Genomic DNA, 16,919 nt, shown 5'->3' on the forward strand with positions numbered 1-16,919 from the left:
GACTGGAAAAAGGCTAATGTAGTGCCCATCTTTAAAAAAGGGAAGGAGGAGGATCCAGGGAACTACAGGCCAGTCAGCCTAACCTCAGTCCCTGGAAAAATCATGGAGCAGGTCCTCAAGGAAACAATTCTGAAGCACTTAGAGGAGAGGAAAATGATCAGGAACAGACAGCATGTATTCACTCAGGGCAAGTCATGCCTGACTAACTTAATTGCCTTCTGTGATGAGATAACTGGCTCTGTGGATGAGGGGAAAGCAGTGGATGTGTTATTCCTTGACTTTAGTAAGGCTTTTGATACTGTCTCGCACAGTATTCTTGCCAGCAAGTTAAAGAAGTATGGGCTGGATGAATGGACTATAAGGTGGATAGAAAGCTGGCTAGATCGTTGGGCTCAACGGGTAGTGATCAATGGCTCCATGTCTAGTTGGCAGCCGGTATCAAGCAGAGTGCCCCTGATATTCTATGATTCTATGAAATATTGATGAGTGAAGATTGCTTTTGTGAACACTGACTGCAGCATTAAACTGTTGGTTATGGCTCCATCATCAAGATAAAATGGCAATGTACACTGAAATTCTAGTCAAACCTTTCAGCACAATGAGGAGTACATGTTCTAAAGAGGCCAAGTATGGAAGCAGTTACAACTTATAAGTTAACCTAACAGCTACCACCAATTCTTTCTGATATACAAGTTAACCTGTGTTTCCTTAAGGGTAAAAGGAAAAGGTAACATACCTGAAAAAATTCAGTTCTTTTGGAACTAGCTTACTTAGAAGTCAGTGCTTATTTCAAGTACATTTGAAGTGCATCACAAAGTATAGTAATCATGTCGAACAGCTTTGTGTTTTATTCATAACTATTACACAAGCTGCGGGAGTTATACATCCCCTCCCAAGTCTATACCTTTATTTGCTCTGATTCAGTTATCTGAATTTTAAAAATATGTATTTCCATAACCTACATATGTATTCTATAATTTGATCTTCAAAGTTCACCCCCAACAATGTCATCTTCTATGGTCTTGACAGTGGCAGCATTAGAGAAAAGCATACAGTCCTGTTACTGCTATACAGAAAAGACATTTGAATGTAAGAGTACAGACCTCTAGAAATATTTAATTGCAAATGGGAGGAAGTTTCCTCTCTTCCCCCCATCAGCATGAAGTAATGAATAGATCATTTCATCCTCAGTTCTTTATTTATGAAATATCACCACGACTGAGTTTGTCCCTAGAATACTTAAGATCGTGCAAGTGTTTAGAAGATCTATCAATTTTTTATTTTGTCTTTAAACTTCATTTTAAATAACGTATTTAAAAACTTAAACTAATGTCCCTTTCTCTATTATTAAAATTTCACTGTTAACAAAAGTAGTGCAAGACAGCCTTGTAAATGCACTGTTGTCAGCAACTCTAACAAGCTCAAGAAGCAGAAAACTTTTGGAGACATGGAATCAACCTCATAGTCAAGGTTGGAGAGTATTTCTATTGTAGGGCTGTTTACATATACACAATTCCTGTTTGATGCCAGAAGAGCATTTTCTGTGGGTGTCCAAAATAAATCTGACAGGGCATTCAGTGTGAACAATTGTACTATAAAGTTTGTGGGAATGACACACGGTGCTGTTTTCTGAGGCTCTGTTTTTGTAGTAGCAAAGGAGAAGAGAATACATGTTAGATACTGAGAATGTGTCACAGCTGTATTGCTTGGGTAAATGGAAAGTGGCTGGGTATACTTGTGATGGGGTGGACTAGGACCTGAGGCCCCTGCTGGAGGCCTTGCAGCCCTGCCACACTCTGCCCCAGAAAAGGGCAGTAGAGAGGGTCCTACAAGCTGCAAAGAGTGGCTGTGTGGGACTTAGCCAATCAGAAGGGGCTGCAGGCAGCAGTCAATCCTGGCCCAGCAGGCTGGTATAAAAAGATCTGCAAAGCCAAAGTGAGTTCCGTTCCTTGCTGGAGCTGGAGGAGCCAGGCGGCTGAGGGAGCTACAGGACATCAGATAGAGCAGTGCTGGCAGAGACTGTGGGGAACAAGAAGGAGCTCTAGGCTCGCTGCTGGGACTCAACCAGGACAAGGCCTTGAAGTAAAGGTGAAGATTGTACTAGGGAAGTGGCCCAGGGAATTGTAGAAGAGAGAGAGAGTTTATTTAAAAGGGACACAGTTGATGGTATTATCTACAGGGTCCCAGGGCTGGGATCCAGAGCAGTGGGTGGTCCTGGTGCCCCCCTTCCTGCATTAGCCACTGAGGAAGTGGCCTGGGCTTTTGATGCACCCCAGAAAGCTGGGCCCAGAAAGGCCCGAAGAAGGCAAAGACATTGCCACCAGGGAGGGAGCCCTGGGGGCACTGCTCTATTCCAGAGCAGGGACAATTTGAGAAATCCCAGAAGGGGCAGAGAGACCGTTCAAACTAATAGGTCCTGCTGGACTGATTGAGGAGCGAGCCCAGGGATAGGGCTGCAGATAAAGGGACCTTACAGAGGGTGCCTAGATAGACCCCCTTGTTGCACTTGTGCCCCCAGAAGGGGTTTGCTTTTTATTTCACATACACACTGTGGGACTCGGCCAGAGGGTGAGTTGCTGAAGACACACCACAAGGCAGAGAAAGAGTCCAGGCATGCACGCTCTGCCAAGGGGAGTGCTTGAGAGAGGTGAGTGCCATCCCATTACAATCCTACAGAGGCAAGGAAAATGGTACAAGGGTGCAGTTAGGTATTTGGTCTACACTGATGGTGCAAGTCAGGAAAGTTACAAAATGTAAAGTGAATAGTACACACCTTTTAAAGTATGTTGAACTGAGAAAGCATTACACATTGGCATCTTGTGTATCTTTCTTTCAAAGTTTGTAAGTCAGTGTGTATTCTAGGTTTTGTAGCTACTACTGGAAAGCTGCGGGAGGGTGACGTCTGTATGTAGGTGGTAAGAAGTGATATGGGACAGAAATAAAAACTGATGTCAAACAAAGATGCTGCACAATATGTAACTTTATGTAAACAACATTAGGTTGATCCTATTTGTGTTTATGGGTGATGTATCTTGTCCCTTCATTCTACCTTAAATAGACAAAACAGTGAATTCAGCCAATGGCCACACTAGACTGGGTGAAGAGGGGCAGTTCCCAGAACCATTGTGCCAGCAGCACTGGGAGATCATACACAGAAGTTTTCACTGCTATGCCATTTTCCAGGATGCATCACGTGCTCTCACTGTGCCAGTCCATTGCCCAGGAGATGGGGAGTGGGCAGGCATAGCCCCATTCTCATCACCCTCTCCCACTTTGGTTAAGTTTAATGCCACTCTCAATACTAGTGTATTTTTGTGCTAGCAATACAAGGTTCATGGATTGTGCCTGAATGATGGCTATGTACAATCAATCCAAAACTGGCAACATTAACTTCTGTTGTCTCTTTGTAGAAAGAGCACAATATTGCATAGCAATATTTAGTAGAAAGCTGTGGGATCCTGAGATGAGAAGCACTATATAAACACCAACAGCTATTGCAATTTTAATGAGGGGGAAACCGATTTAGTGGTGAGACCAAACTCGCACAATTAGTGAGTCAATAGCAGAAGTGGTAGGGGATGTGTGAAAAATGTGGCTTTAAGAATACAAGTTTTGCAAGGGTGGAGGGGATTAAATTTTCTTGGCAATATAGTGGTGGTTTTCATCATCAGAATAGCAACAATTAAAGAGGTAATATTTTGAGGCCTAAAGTGATATTGTCAAGAACATTTTAGTAAGGATATTATATTCTGCATTGGTCTCCATTAAGCTAATGGTATTGTGAAATAATTAGCTATAATCTGACAGAGTGAGTGATTAAAGATATAAAAAACTAAACAGATTCCCAAGAGTAAAAGTTCTTGTGTAAAAAAGCAGCAGCATAAAAACCCAAATAAAATGATAAATAATCTCTCAAACATTTGGTAATTTGCTCCTAGAAATTTAATTCAGAATCACAAATGCCTTTGCAATAATTTATGATCTTACCAAATAATGCTATCAAACTGTTGTTTTCACTGATGGTAAAACTTACTCATTACCTATAATAACTACGTACCAATGCATAATGTAGGACAAAAATATGTAAAGCATTGATCTCTAGCAATCAAAAATTTAAAAAAAGAGCTTTATGACTTTTAAAACACAAGTGCCATTTAGTGTTTGATTTAGGTGTAGGTACTGAAGGTCCTTTGCTATACAGAAAGAACAGACATTTTGGTTTAGTTCTCTTTTCTTATTATAAAAAAATCAACAGAACTAAAGGAGATCTCAGCTGTCCTTCTGGTACCAGATGTATTGCTCCACACTTTCAGTGGTCGAAACAAATAATAAAAATAAATAGTTAAAGGCTGAAACATTTAGCTAAAGTCATTACTGTTCGGCCTTAGATGTTACTTCCCCACTTAGTAAAATTTCTACCTTACTGGTTTTCCTTTTTTTGTACTAAGTTACATCTGTAGATTGTTCAGCTGTTAGCACATGGCATGAGAAACCAAGGGCTTCTATAATTCAGGGTTTGGGTTTGTGTGTACACATGGACATAGCTACATTTGTAGAAGCCTCCAGTGTAGATGTGTAGACCCACAGATTTTATAGCATGGCATTTGACTTTCTCCCAAAGAAAGGGAGAAAAACAGTAAGAAGGGAACATGGATTTTAGTTGGAATGCTCAGTCTCTGCACACATACAGGACAGAATATCCCCCTGTCCCATTACAGATGCAACTTAACCAATTTTCAAAAAAGCTTAAATCACATCAATGCAACACAGCCGGACTGGTATAGCTACATCAGTGTAAAAGCCACAGAAGCACAATAGTCCCTTCAATTCCACCATCTTCCTAGCTAAACTACTCTACTTCTCCAATTTAATGGATTCTGATACCTGCAATCCCCATCACCATTTCACCATCTATGACTTGCTCCTCAAACCCTCCCCTTCTCTCTCTGCACAGATCTCACTGATTTCTTCCAAGAGAAAACTGTCAAAATGACATGACCTTCCTCTTCTTTCCTACAATTCAGAGCTAATGCTGTATTTCATCTCTCTCTTCTTCTGCCATCAGCTCAAGCTCAACATGGCTAAAAGTGAACCCAATGTTTCCCCATAAGCTCTCCCCACTACCTCCTTTACCATCCAGCCCATCACTCAGGCACATATCCTGGGAGTCATCTTCAACTGAAAACTCTTAAGGTTCTCACATTTAGGATTCAAACATATCTTGCAGATTCCTTCTGCATAATAGCTCTAAAATAAGAGATATTATGTCTCTAGTCTCTCCACACAACTAAAATTCTAGCACACACTCATCTCATGTCATAATTACTGCAATATCTTGCCGCAAAAAGTATTATCAGTTGCTTTGACCATGTCACCCTCTCTTTGAATCCCTCCACTTTCTCTACCACATCAAACATATGCTACTTGTCTTCAATTTCAAGTCCCTTCATGGCCTATTCCATCTTATCTATCATCTTTCAGTATTGTGATGTCACCTCCCCCTTCTATGGGCCCTTGATGCTAGCTTCCATTGCCTGATTGTTAAATATTCAAAACAAGCGTCTTCACGCTTTTTCATCCATGTTATCTCATGCTTAGGGGACACTCCCATAAACATCCACAAAACTGCCTCATTGTCCTTTAAAACTCTCCTCAAAATTCTTCTTTGCTGTGATGCCTACAAAGTAACCAAACTTGATAACCATTAGGCCACTGGTGTGCTGAGACTAATCATGCTGTCCAGTATTGTCTCATTGTTTCCTTGTACCCCACATCTATTTCCATCTGTCTCTTGTCATCTACTTAGATTGTAAGCTCTTTGGGGCAGAGACCAGTATTTTGTACTGTGGCTCCTAGGTACTACAGTAATAGAAATAAATAATAGGTTAATGAGTAACCTTGAAATCCTACTTCATGGACTAAATGGATTGGAAAGGGGAGTCTCTGGAAATGAAGAACCTTATATGACAGTTATACCCAACACCTCTTTCATCAGGTTATTATGGAGAGGTATTAGTACTGGGGGAAATTGCTTCCCTCAGGACACATAACAGAGCTTTCATTGGACTTCAGTCAATCCCATGTACAAATTCAAGGGCAACATTTGGCTTTCCAAGTCAAGTTTTTTCATTGCTTCATTCTTTTTCTCTTTGATATGACGTAGTAGTGGATTCATCAAGTGATAGAGCCTTTGAAGATCGAAAAATTACTAGTATTTTTTTTAAGGACCATATAACTTAAGAGAGCTGTTTTTGCAGTTAGTTATGCTCAGTAAAGAGAGCTGCTTTGTTCTTTAAACATTAAGGGCTAAACACCAAAGGGATGGATAATGGTCTTAGTTTCAGGTGTAAAATGTGCATTTTTCTCCTGGTGATTCTACCTCCAGGTGAGACACTTTCCTTATGTTTGGAATATAAAACGATACTTCATCTTTCCTGAGTAAAAATATGCTCCTTTATAAAACCAACAAAGATAAAAGCCATAGAATCATGTAAAAGAGGTTAGGGATGGAAAAGTTTCATTAAGTCACCCAGTCAGATCTCCCTCCTCCCTTGGGAGTGCAGAATTCCTTCCTACAAAAGGTTTAAAGATTTTTCCCCTTACATTCTTAATGTCTCAAGCAACAGGGCTTTCATCCCTTGGAAGAGTATTCTTCACTTTAATAGATTTTACTGCTGTGAAGTGTTTCACAATATTAAGCCTAAATTTTCTTTCATTTTATTCCATTGCTCACATTTATAACCTCTTCTACTGCTCTAAAAATTCCTCCCTCTTTGCTATACCTTAAAAAAGCTTGTAGAATGCCCCATCTGTTAGTTCTCACGTTACTGAGCTATACATACCTAGTTCCTTTTAATCTTTCCCTCTAAAATTAATCCTCCAGATTCTTAACTGGATAACTGGAGCTCTAAACTCAATTCAATTATGTTAGTCCAAAATTATTACATTGTGCTATGCACAATCTTTGATCTGCTAAATACGATGATCTGAAAGGCAAGAATCTAAACTTTAGGCCACCTGTCATGCTCTTTGGCCCAAGCCAAATAGCTGGAAAAACAATCTGATGTCATTGGTAATCACCTTTCAAGAGAGGTCATTATCTTAGTAGGAATTGGAAATTTGTACTCTGAATGAAATGGAAAGTGGATGTTTACTTTTTGTGACAATTTTCATTATGAAAAAATTTACCACCTGAATAAAGTATTAATCCTTAAAACTTTAGGCCAAGAACACCATCAAGTATCTGATAACTCTTGTGCTCAATTTGAAATAAAAAAAATGATCAGAAAATTCCTACAGGTGTGTGCCCAATTCTTCCTCTCCCGCCACCAACACTAATATTACACCTTTGTGCCATTGCAGCACTAATCAATCAAGTGCTTACAGAACAAGTACTTACTGTGAAAATAATGTTCTTGACCGAACAATGAATTTGAACACGTATTCCAGTGCTTTCAAAGTTCTTAGTATAGGCTCACATTGTTCCCCTCTACTGGAAGTATCCAAATAAGTCTTCAGAACCGTCATTAGTTTCCTGAATTAGGGATAAAAAAAAAAGCACGTCAGTAACTAGCTTTGTCTCAGTAAATTACTCAACATTCTTAATCTGCAGTTACATAGTGCATCAAGACTCAAATTGCAGATATAAAAATAAACCAGATTAAATATTTTTACTACTGTACATGCCAATTGTAAGACTCCTGTAAATGCGATGAGAATGAATAGCAAATAACTGATTCTGAAATGATATAAGTTTCTTCAATTATAGAAACTGTCAGCACCAGAGCTGACAATCCTGGAAACTATGATTCAGCAGCATTCATTTTAGTGCCAGTGATCCGTGTACAAGGAAATTTAATCCTTTATATGCATTGTACTCTAGGTGACTTTTGCCTGCCATAAACATAATAAATTAGGAAGCACTAAATGTAGGCATGTGCTCTAACACTATTAGACACTAGTGGCATGACTGTTCAAATAAAATATCTAATATAAGGTATGTACGATATTTACCTATTTCCTCATTGCATGCCCTGAGGGGAATCTCTGCTGCACTGGCACATTACATGCTAACAAAAATGTCAGGCAAGTGCAATTTTCTCCTGTTATCACTGCAGTCAAATTGATTTTTGTTATTTATTTAAATGGGAGCAGAATCAGGCCCTTAGACTGAGGCCTGGTCTATGCTGAAAAGTTTATTGGTAGAGTTATGTACGTCCGGGGTGTGGGAAAAAATCCTCAACAGACACAGCTATGCTTATAAAAACCCCAGTATAGACACAGCTATATCAACAGAACAGAGCTTCTGTTGACATTGCTAACATTCAGGGAGGTCGTTCCTATGCCAACAGAGAAACCCCTTCTGTCAATACAGGCTATGTGTACACTATGGGATTATGCCAACATAGTCTCCCAGCTATAGACATACCCTGAGTTTCTCAATTTTGGTCATTACAGTTTCAGAAGTGTGTCATGTCAACCTTGATGGGACCCCTACTGATTCATTATTAGAGTTGGGTGGGAAACAGTTTCCCATTTCCAGAAACGTTAGTTTGACCTCCTCCCCCAACACACATCTTAAACTGGGACAAATTCAAAATCTCAAAAATATTCATTAGCCAAAAAACTCTCCCGTCAGCCTCCTCCCCACATTTTGGGTCAATTGAAACATTTTGTTTTGATGTTGACCTTTTTTTTCCCTCTCCCCCCCCACTTTTCTTTTTAACCATTCTCAGTCCAATTAAGCTTACCTTTCAAAATGTAAAGTTGTTTCACATTGAAAAGCTGGAGTTTTTCCATTTCAAGAATGCCAAACCAAAACAAACTATTTTGAAATTTTCTCTACATTTTTTCAAGTTGTGAAAACCCACTCCTGTTTGCAAACAGTTTTGGTTTTGACAAATTGGCTTTTTTGGCAAAAAAACATTGACAAAATTTGTGAAAACTCCAGTTATAATAGGTTCTTTCATTACAGTATCAAAATGCTGGGAACTTCCTATGAGCCAGTTTATGAAGCACATAGATTTCTTGTCTTCCCGCATCACAATTAAATTGACCTTTGTTGGTCAACTACACCGCCTATCCCACTCCAACCCATTACATGCTAGTGAGTGGAGGTAGTGATACCTGGGATTCCACACAGGGAGGAAAGTTCCATTGTTTATTGGGGACTATATGGGATCCCTGCAAATGGAGGCTACCAAAGGAATTTGCTGAATTCATTACTTACTGCCATAACCACAACCATCCCAAGCAAGCTCTGCTGAATTTTGCGGCAATGATTATCTGGCTGCAGACTCCTCAGCACAGGGGAGGTTTATGCATTGCTGTACAGCTAACAACTGCCTTTTGAGGCTTTCCACAGCTAGAGGCTTTCTGCCAGAGTTTGCACAAAACTGGTGTAATCAATCTGCTTCATATTGGACATAACCCTGAATCCCTTAAGGTTTTCTTCAGTCCTTACACATGTTTAGTCCTCTTTGAAATCCATAGGAGTTTGGCCTGCAGGAGGACTAAAACTGAAAAGGATCTCAATTTGGCCAACGTATTGTAGTACTTTATCAAGTCAAGACATCTAATGAGATTAAAGTTACTTGTTAACTTTCAAAAAATGACTGGGGGATTTTTTAAAAAAAAGAGAGAGAAAAGAAAAGAATAAAACTTACTTGTAAGCCAAAGTTGCACTGAAGTGCTGTTGGATATAAGCCTCCAGAACAGTATTGAAATGTTGAAATTTCCTGTCTGCAATAAGTCCTATTATATAAATCTAAAGAGAGATTAATCAAATTAGTGTTTGCCACGCGCACAACATTAAAATGGAAATATCAGGTTCCTGAAGTATTTATCATTCTGAAACGTTTACTTTTAAGAACTTACTTTGTGCACAATTTGATGCACAGTTTCAGCAAATTTAGCTATTCGCTCTGATGCTGGCAGATCAGGTGCCAGTTTTTGCCAAGGCTTTAGGCTTCAGCTGAGCTCTGACAAATTCATTGCTGGAAACCAGTCCAGCTCACCTGTGTTAGCATGGTTAAGATGGGTACTGGATTTATAACAATATTTTTAGACTTTATGAAATGCTTTTAAGTTGCTGCACGTATTAATTCCACTCTTCATGTCTGTATCCCAAGCTATAAGGTGATATGTAAGTTTTATTTTGTAACTGTAGGACTACTTGCTATGACCCTGTGACCCCAATCAGAAGGAATGGTCCACTGCCCATCAAGAAGGACTATCGGAACAAAGTAGGCCATTGAGGAACATCACAATACAAAGACTTAGTTAATGGCTCTCTCTGACCCACAAAAGTGTGTTACATGCAAGAAAGCCCCTATCATCAGCTTGAATGCTGGTGGCAGGAAATAAAACAGAACAGAAAAAAATTCATCTCTCTTTTGATGTTTGGGCTCAGATAGGGCCAGACACACTAAACTGAAGCAGAGGTCCCCATGGTTACTCTGGGTTTGCCCTGAAAGACATTTTGAATTGACAGATGTAGACATCTGTCACCTTTTGGAACCACAGACTGCCTGCTTTAACCTGTAAATAACTCTGATTTTCTTCCTAGTCAATAAATTCTTAGTTTACTATAGGTCTGACTACCAGTGTTGTCTTTGGTGAGAGATCTGAGTTATAAATTCATCTGGGGAAAGTGACTGGTCTATTAAGACTGGGAGCAACCTGAATATTTTGTGACCTTTGGTGTAAGTGACCATTTATCACTTAGTCTAGTTTGCCTGAGTGGCAAGGTAGAGTGGAATGCCCAAGGGGACTGTCTGTGCCTCCATGGTAAGACTGTTTATAGTACTTTCAGAGATCAGATTCGTTACAGGGTTATAGACCATATCACCAGTTTGGGGTGTCTGCTCTCCTTTTTGACAGTCTGCTCTGAGGTTGGCACTTATGGTCATAAGCCACTCCACACAGCGGGACACACTCAAAAGCAACATTTAATCAACTAGTTTTGTTATTTTAACACTAATTCCTTGAGGTGTATATATACATACTATGGAGTCTCTTATGACTCTTTAGTAGTGCAGTGTCTTCAGTGCATTTCAAGACCATTTGCTCATTTTTTCTACTTGCAGTGTAGTCTTTTTTTTTCCCTATGATGATTCTTACCAGTGCATCAAAGACTAGAATGTCATATTCATCACTATGGGAATGTTCCATCATGATGTTAAACAGGGCATCCAAAGTGTCTTGGAGAAACTATATGATGGAAAATGAAACAAGACAAAATAATTAAAATAACTTGCAAAAATCACATTGAGAACTCATTTTGCAGATAATGGAACTTGGTTTCCTCTGGATGGATTTTTGGAGGCCCCTGGGAAAATTGTGGGGTTTTTTTTATGATGCACCTCAGAGGATATAGCCTTTAGTTCCTGGAATTTGACCATGTCCCTGAAGATTCCGATCGGTTAGTCCATAATATACACTTAGGTTCTTTATCAATGCTATGACTCTTTAAACTATCACTATCTGTAGTTTGTATATAATTAAAACAATTCCTGTCTTTTTGAGTGATATAGATCAATATTTGCTCTTTTTATCCTGAAAAGGTAACAGCACAAAAGATGTTTATCCCTCTAGAGCAGGAATAGGCAATCTTTAGCACCTGGCCCGTCAGGGAAATCCGCTGGCAGGCTGGCACGGTTTGTTTACCTGCAGCGTCCAAAGGTTCATCCGATCGCAGCTCCCACTGGCTGCAGTTCGCTGTTCCAGGCCAAAGGGGGTTGCGGGAAGCAGCGTCCAGCACATCCCTCGGCCCATGCTGCTTCCCGCAGCCCTCATTGGCCTGGAGCGGTGAACCGCGGCCAGTGGGAGCTACGGTCGGCCGAACCTGCAGACGCTGCAGGTAAACAAACTGGCCTGGCCCGACAGTGGCTTTCCCTGACGGGCTGCATGCCAAAGGTTGCCGATCCCTGCTCTAGAGCCTGAGACTGAGCCCATTATAGTCAACAGTGAGACCCCTGTTGATTTGAATTGGCTTTGGCCCGTCCTTAGTGGGTACTGCACTTTTCACCCCCTCCCCATAGAACAGAGGTAGCTACTATAGCATTAGTTGCTTTTAGACTTAAAAGGTAAGGTTGATTTAAATTACATGACTCCTAATTTGGGTGCCTTCTCTTTATGTCTTCATTAACTATTAACATTGTTCAGTAGTTTTTCACAAATTCTTACCTAACTTGCATTTGTTATAAGAAGGCAGGGCATTAATAATATATTCCCATTTTTAAAAAATCTGACATATATAACCCAACTATAAAAAAACAATGCTTATTCTCTTGTATACCTGTTGACAGCAGCAGAAAGCACAAACTGAGCAAATATTCCTTTACCAGCTATGTTTGAGCAATGTTTACTATTATTCTCTTCCATCATTTTTTTAATCACCTGTCTATGACAAGCCCAAAATTAAAATTTAGCTCTGGTGTAGGTTGAGTGTCAGAATACTTGTGAAAAGCACCACTTTGTCGCTAATGTCCCAATTCTGTATTCTCTGCACAAAGAAAATTCCCAGATGGATAAATCTTTAACCCCACTTGAGAATAAGAAAGCATAATGGATCAGGCCAGAAACCCATCTGTACTCATCATCATCATCTGACAGTAGCTGACACTAGTTGCTCTGGAGGAAGGGGCAGAAACTCTTTAGTAGACAATTATGGAGTTTCCTGCCCACAAGGAAGTACCTTACTAACCCTTATAATTAGAGGCTGGTTTATGCATTTAAGATTATACCTCTTTCAAAACTTTAAGGATCAGGGAAGGTTTTCATTAGTATCATTTTAGAGAGGGCAGAAAGGAAAAAAAAACTTATCTGAAAGCAAATGTTTGTTATTTCTTGGATTAAAAACTACATGTATTCTAAACAGTTACTGTAAGATTCAAGAATTCTGTGTTGTGTTGAAGATAGCAGTACAGAATCTGTTAAATGGGCTTTCATTGTCATTTATCAAGTGCCTTACTAAAGTCCATGTAGATTAGATCTACCACATTTCTCTTGTCTAGAGAATCAGTTATCAAAGAAAGATGTCAGGTTAGTCTGACACAGCCTGACCATGTTGCACTATCTCCTATTTATGTCTAATTATTCTTTCCTTCACAATTTGTTCTAAAGCCTTGCATATATTGAGATCAGACTAATGGGTCTGTAGTTGCCTGGATCACACAGCCAGAGATAATATTTATGGGACCCAGGTATGAGATGTGCTAGCCATTGTCACCTGTTTTGCATAGTAAGTCAGTTTTATAGTTCCCTGAAGAGTAAACTACAGGTGCAAAGTAAAATTCCGATGCCGGGGGGGAAATGGTTGTTTTAGCTATTTTCTCAATGATTTGAACACATACAAAGTGCAGCGGGAAGAGACATGGCACCACAAACTAGCAACAATAACGTGTTTACCTTGGCTAAGGCATGTTGAAGCAGTAAGATTTTGAATTAAGGATCTACAAGTGTTAGACTAATACTATGTCTGGAATATTCATGGGACTCTGAGTTAGCTGAGCAATATTCCCTTAATCAAGGTGGGTGTCCCAGAAGACAACTGTGTGAAGCTTCAAGTAGACAGAAAATGAGCTATACCTATTGGATTATAGGACAGTATTACTACCTCTGCTAGTGATATTTAGCTAGATAGATGTAGATACACATGTGGGGAATAAAATTTGACAAGGAGAAAGACCAAGATTAAGCCATCTTTCTACCTTCCAGAAAAACACTAAAATAAAAATTGGAGACAGGCACCTTTAGGAGGAGGAATGGGAAGTGGCAGAAGTCATTTCCCTTGCGGATTTGTATCTGCCAGATTTAGCTACTTCTGCAGCCTTGCAAATAGTCTTTACATGGAGCAATAAACTGATTTTTAAAGTAAATGCATATCACTTGCATTTGTTAACATAGGGGGCCTCAGCTTTATCCAATAACTCTTTCGGTATTACAACCTCTAATCTACTCTCATCTAGGCTAAATATTTGTTATGTTGTTACTTAGATTGTTTTCTACATGTGTATTTCAAATTTGCAAATATGGTCAAATGAATTTTATATGTATGGCTGAAAGAGGTCAAATAAATACCTTTGGCTATATGTCCATATCTGCTAGTGAGTCAAATGAAATTAGCCTAACACAAATAGCATCAAAAATTTATTGTACTCTTGCACACTTGTTCAAACGTGGCCCAGCAAGCAACAATGTGTGATGTCAGCATAGGAATTTCTGACATTAAACTATCTAATATAAGGACTCTTACCATCCTATAGTGACTACATGATTTTCTCCATCCATATTGTATCTAATATCTATTTAAAAATTATCCTTACCTGTCCCACTAGCTTAATCCTTATAAGTGTGCAAACTGTATTTTGCTTTCACCAAGATTGGTGTTAAGATATATTGGAAATTGTTTCATGTGAGCATCTTGTACAATTAATGACAAAACTTTGTCATTGTAATGATTTTATGTGAACAGAGAAAATTATCTCTCATTTAAGGGAAGAGTGGTGTGCAGCTGAGCTCTGCAGCATCACCTCTTCCTAAATCATTGGAATGATGTATTTTGTCCATTGTGTGGAGGAAGACTAGGTTCTGGAATAGCAAGGGCATACCTAACTCTACTAAATGAAAAAAAATAATCCCCTCTATCAGACGATTGTTGAATGCCATGAACAACAGCCTGACAGAAGCCTAAATGTTCTATCCTCTGTCAAAAGAGAAGCAGCAGGCTCATAAAATCATCGTTAAAGGGGAGAGAAACCCAGGAGTTTGCTATTTACAGAGCTCCAACAGCAACAGAACAGCAGCTGTGTAACAATGTAACATTGAAAAGGAGGTACCTTCACAACTTCCTCCCCATCCACAATCTTCAGTTTTTCTAAATTTTCCTGTAGCAGTTCCGGTTTCATGCGCCACTTCAAAAGACCCAGTAAACCCACTGAAATAAATTGCAGAGAAGATAACTCACATGGATGTTAAAAAGCTTTAAGAATGTGTAATAGCCTTTTTCAAATGCTTACACAAGAATTTGAACTGCATACCATTTTGAGTTAGCTTTGTTGAACAAACCAGAGTTGAAATAGAAAAGGCATCCCGTGCGCTTACTGAGAGTCCTCCTACACTGCTAGCACTTCGGCTTAAGGTCAATCCTTTATTCTCCACATGTTGGCGAGAGGAAGGTAGAGTCAAATAAGCACTGGCATCCTCCATTTTCTTACTATCACCCTGAAAAGATATTAGTTATGTATTATTTGTATTGCAGGAATGCATAGGAATCACAGTCATGGACAACCATTAGGCACTGCACAAACATAGTTTACAAAGTAAGGATAGGTAAGAGAAAACACGTGAAGCGCAAGTAAACACAAACAATGCTGGTCAGCAAGAAAGCTGTAGTCTCAGCACACCAGCAATCTCACCACTGTCAAGTTTTTTTTCTAGGCACCACAGGAAAAGTTTAAGGAGAGGTGACTTTGAGGGTGCTCAAAGGGTGCTCCTTCCCATATGCAAAGGGCAGCCTGGAAGAAATTGGAAAGGCAATTGTTTGAAAATGTAATAAGTGGACGATGCTGGCTGGTATCCGTGGTAGAATGCAGGCTGGAGTTGACCTCTCAATAGCACAGACAAGTAAAGTGGGGATAGGACATGAAGGGCCTTGAAAGTGGCAACGTAGTTTGTATTTGATGAAATGGAGAAGAGGACGGTGAAGGGATGCAAAGAGGATGATGTGATCAAAGCAAGAAACCTGGAAATTTTTCTTTGAAGCACTATTTTGAATGGATATAAGGGGGTGGGGAGGTCGAGACTGCATTTTTCAAGGTCACAGAAGATGATGTTGCAGTAATTGAGATCCAACAGGAGGGTGACCTGGACTGTCTGGATGGAGGGGAAAGGCGATATCTTAGAGATGTTATTCAGGAATAACTGGCAAGATGTAAAATGGGAGATTATTTCTTCTGATTTGAAGACATTCCATAGAGAGGCAATCAGAACAGAATTGTGGTGTTTGGCCTTCTAAGAGAGGCTGTGAATAGTGATGCGCCAAAGAAAATGACATTATAATTTTGTATAAAGGCAAAGTAAATCTGTATTCTGTAAAATTATTTTAGAAGTCCTCTCAATAATTGTATGCACTTGAATATTGATTAGGGCGGACAGATACTATGACAGACCGTATGCAGTCTGTCATAAAATCCAATTTGATTACATTGGAACTATTCAGAAATGAGAAATTAGGGAAAACTATACTCAGCTGACAATTAAGACTGGAACTGAAAACAGTCTCCCCAACACAAGCTTCTAGCAAAAGAAGCCTATTAAAATGAAGAGAAAAAACCCCCACTTTAGTCAGATTATGAAATGGTAGGTACTAGGGAAGGAAAATAGAATATACTTAACTACAGCTCTTGGAATGGCTACTTGCACCATATAGTACATCCATCAGTTCACAGTTTGTACCCAATACTGTTGCAACTATTCCAATTTCATGACTGTTCAGGTTTGAAGCTGAATTTCCAGACCACATCAGAAGGTGCAACTGCCAGGCCTGCAGAGCAAGTGTAGCAGATGTGGAGGAGAGTGCGCTGACCTGAAATTTACTCAGCACAGGATTTCTAGATTCAGGAAACTTATTCTTTGACATTTACCATAGCTCCAAAAGGTTTGGCCTATGAAAGAAGGGCTGTGTGCAAACAGACCTATGGTGTCAGTTTTTATGGTTTTATATAATTCTTGAGATAATTCATGCTAATGAATCCCTAAAAGGTGTCAGGGATGCTTCCCATTCTGACAAGATGTAGAAAGAGGCTTGGTGCCTAAACTCAGTTCAGGTTCTCACTCAAAAGCATTAAAAAAAAAAACCCCACTGGTTTCCATCCCATGAGGAGATGTCCATTCTCTAGCTGCAGTCAAACAAAGCA

The 16,919-nt window shown here is 39.5% G+C and overlaps 1 protein-coding gene across 1 annotated transcript in view; it reads right to left on the bottom strand.

Annotated features, from left to right (window-relative positions):
• The window catches only part of DOCK2 (dedicator of cytokinesis 2), a 500,992-nt gene that overhangs the window by 401,678 nt on the left and 82,395 nt on the right, over window positions 1–16,919 (bottom strand). The window contains exons 18-22 of the mRNA XM_065410088.1: window positions 15,042–15,225; window positions 14,841–14,938; window positions 11,122–11,211; window positions 9,666–9,766; window positions 7,400–7,534 (exon numbers count right to left, since the gene is read on the bottom strand). Of these exons, the coding sequence (XP_065266160.1) occupies window positions 7,400–7,534; window positions 9,666–9,766; window positions 11,122–11,211; window positions 14,841–14,938; window positions 15,042–15,225 (608 nt within the window). The remainder of the gene's footprint in view (window positions 1–7,399; window positions 7,535–9,665; window positions 9,767–11,121; window positions 11,212–14,840; window positions 14,939–15,041; window positions 15,226–16,919) is intronic.

This window comes from Emys orbicularis, chromosome 8, assembly GCF_028017835.1.
Source record: "Emys orbicularis isolate rEmyOrb1 chromosome 8, rEmyOrb1.hap1, whole genome shotgun sequence".
NCBI classification, from domain to species: domain Eukaryota; kingdom Metazoa; phylum Chordata; order Testudines; family Emydidae; genus Emys; species Emys orbicularis.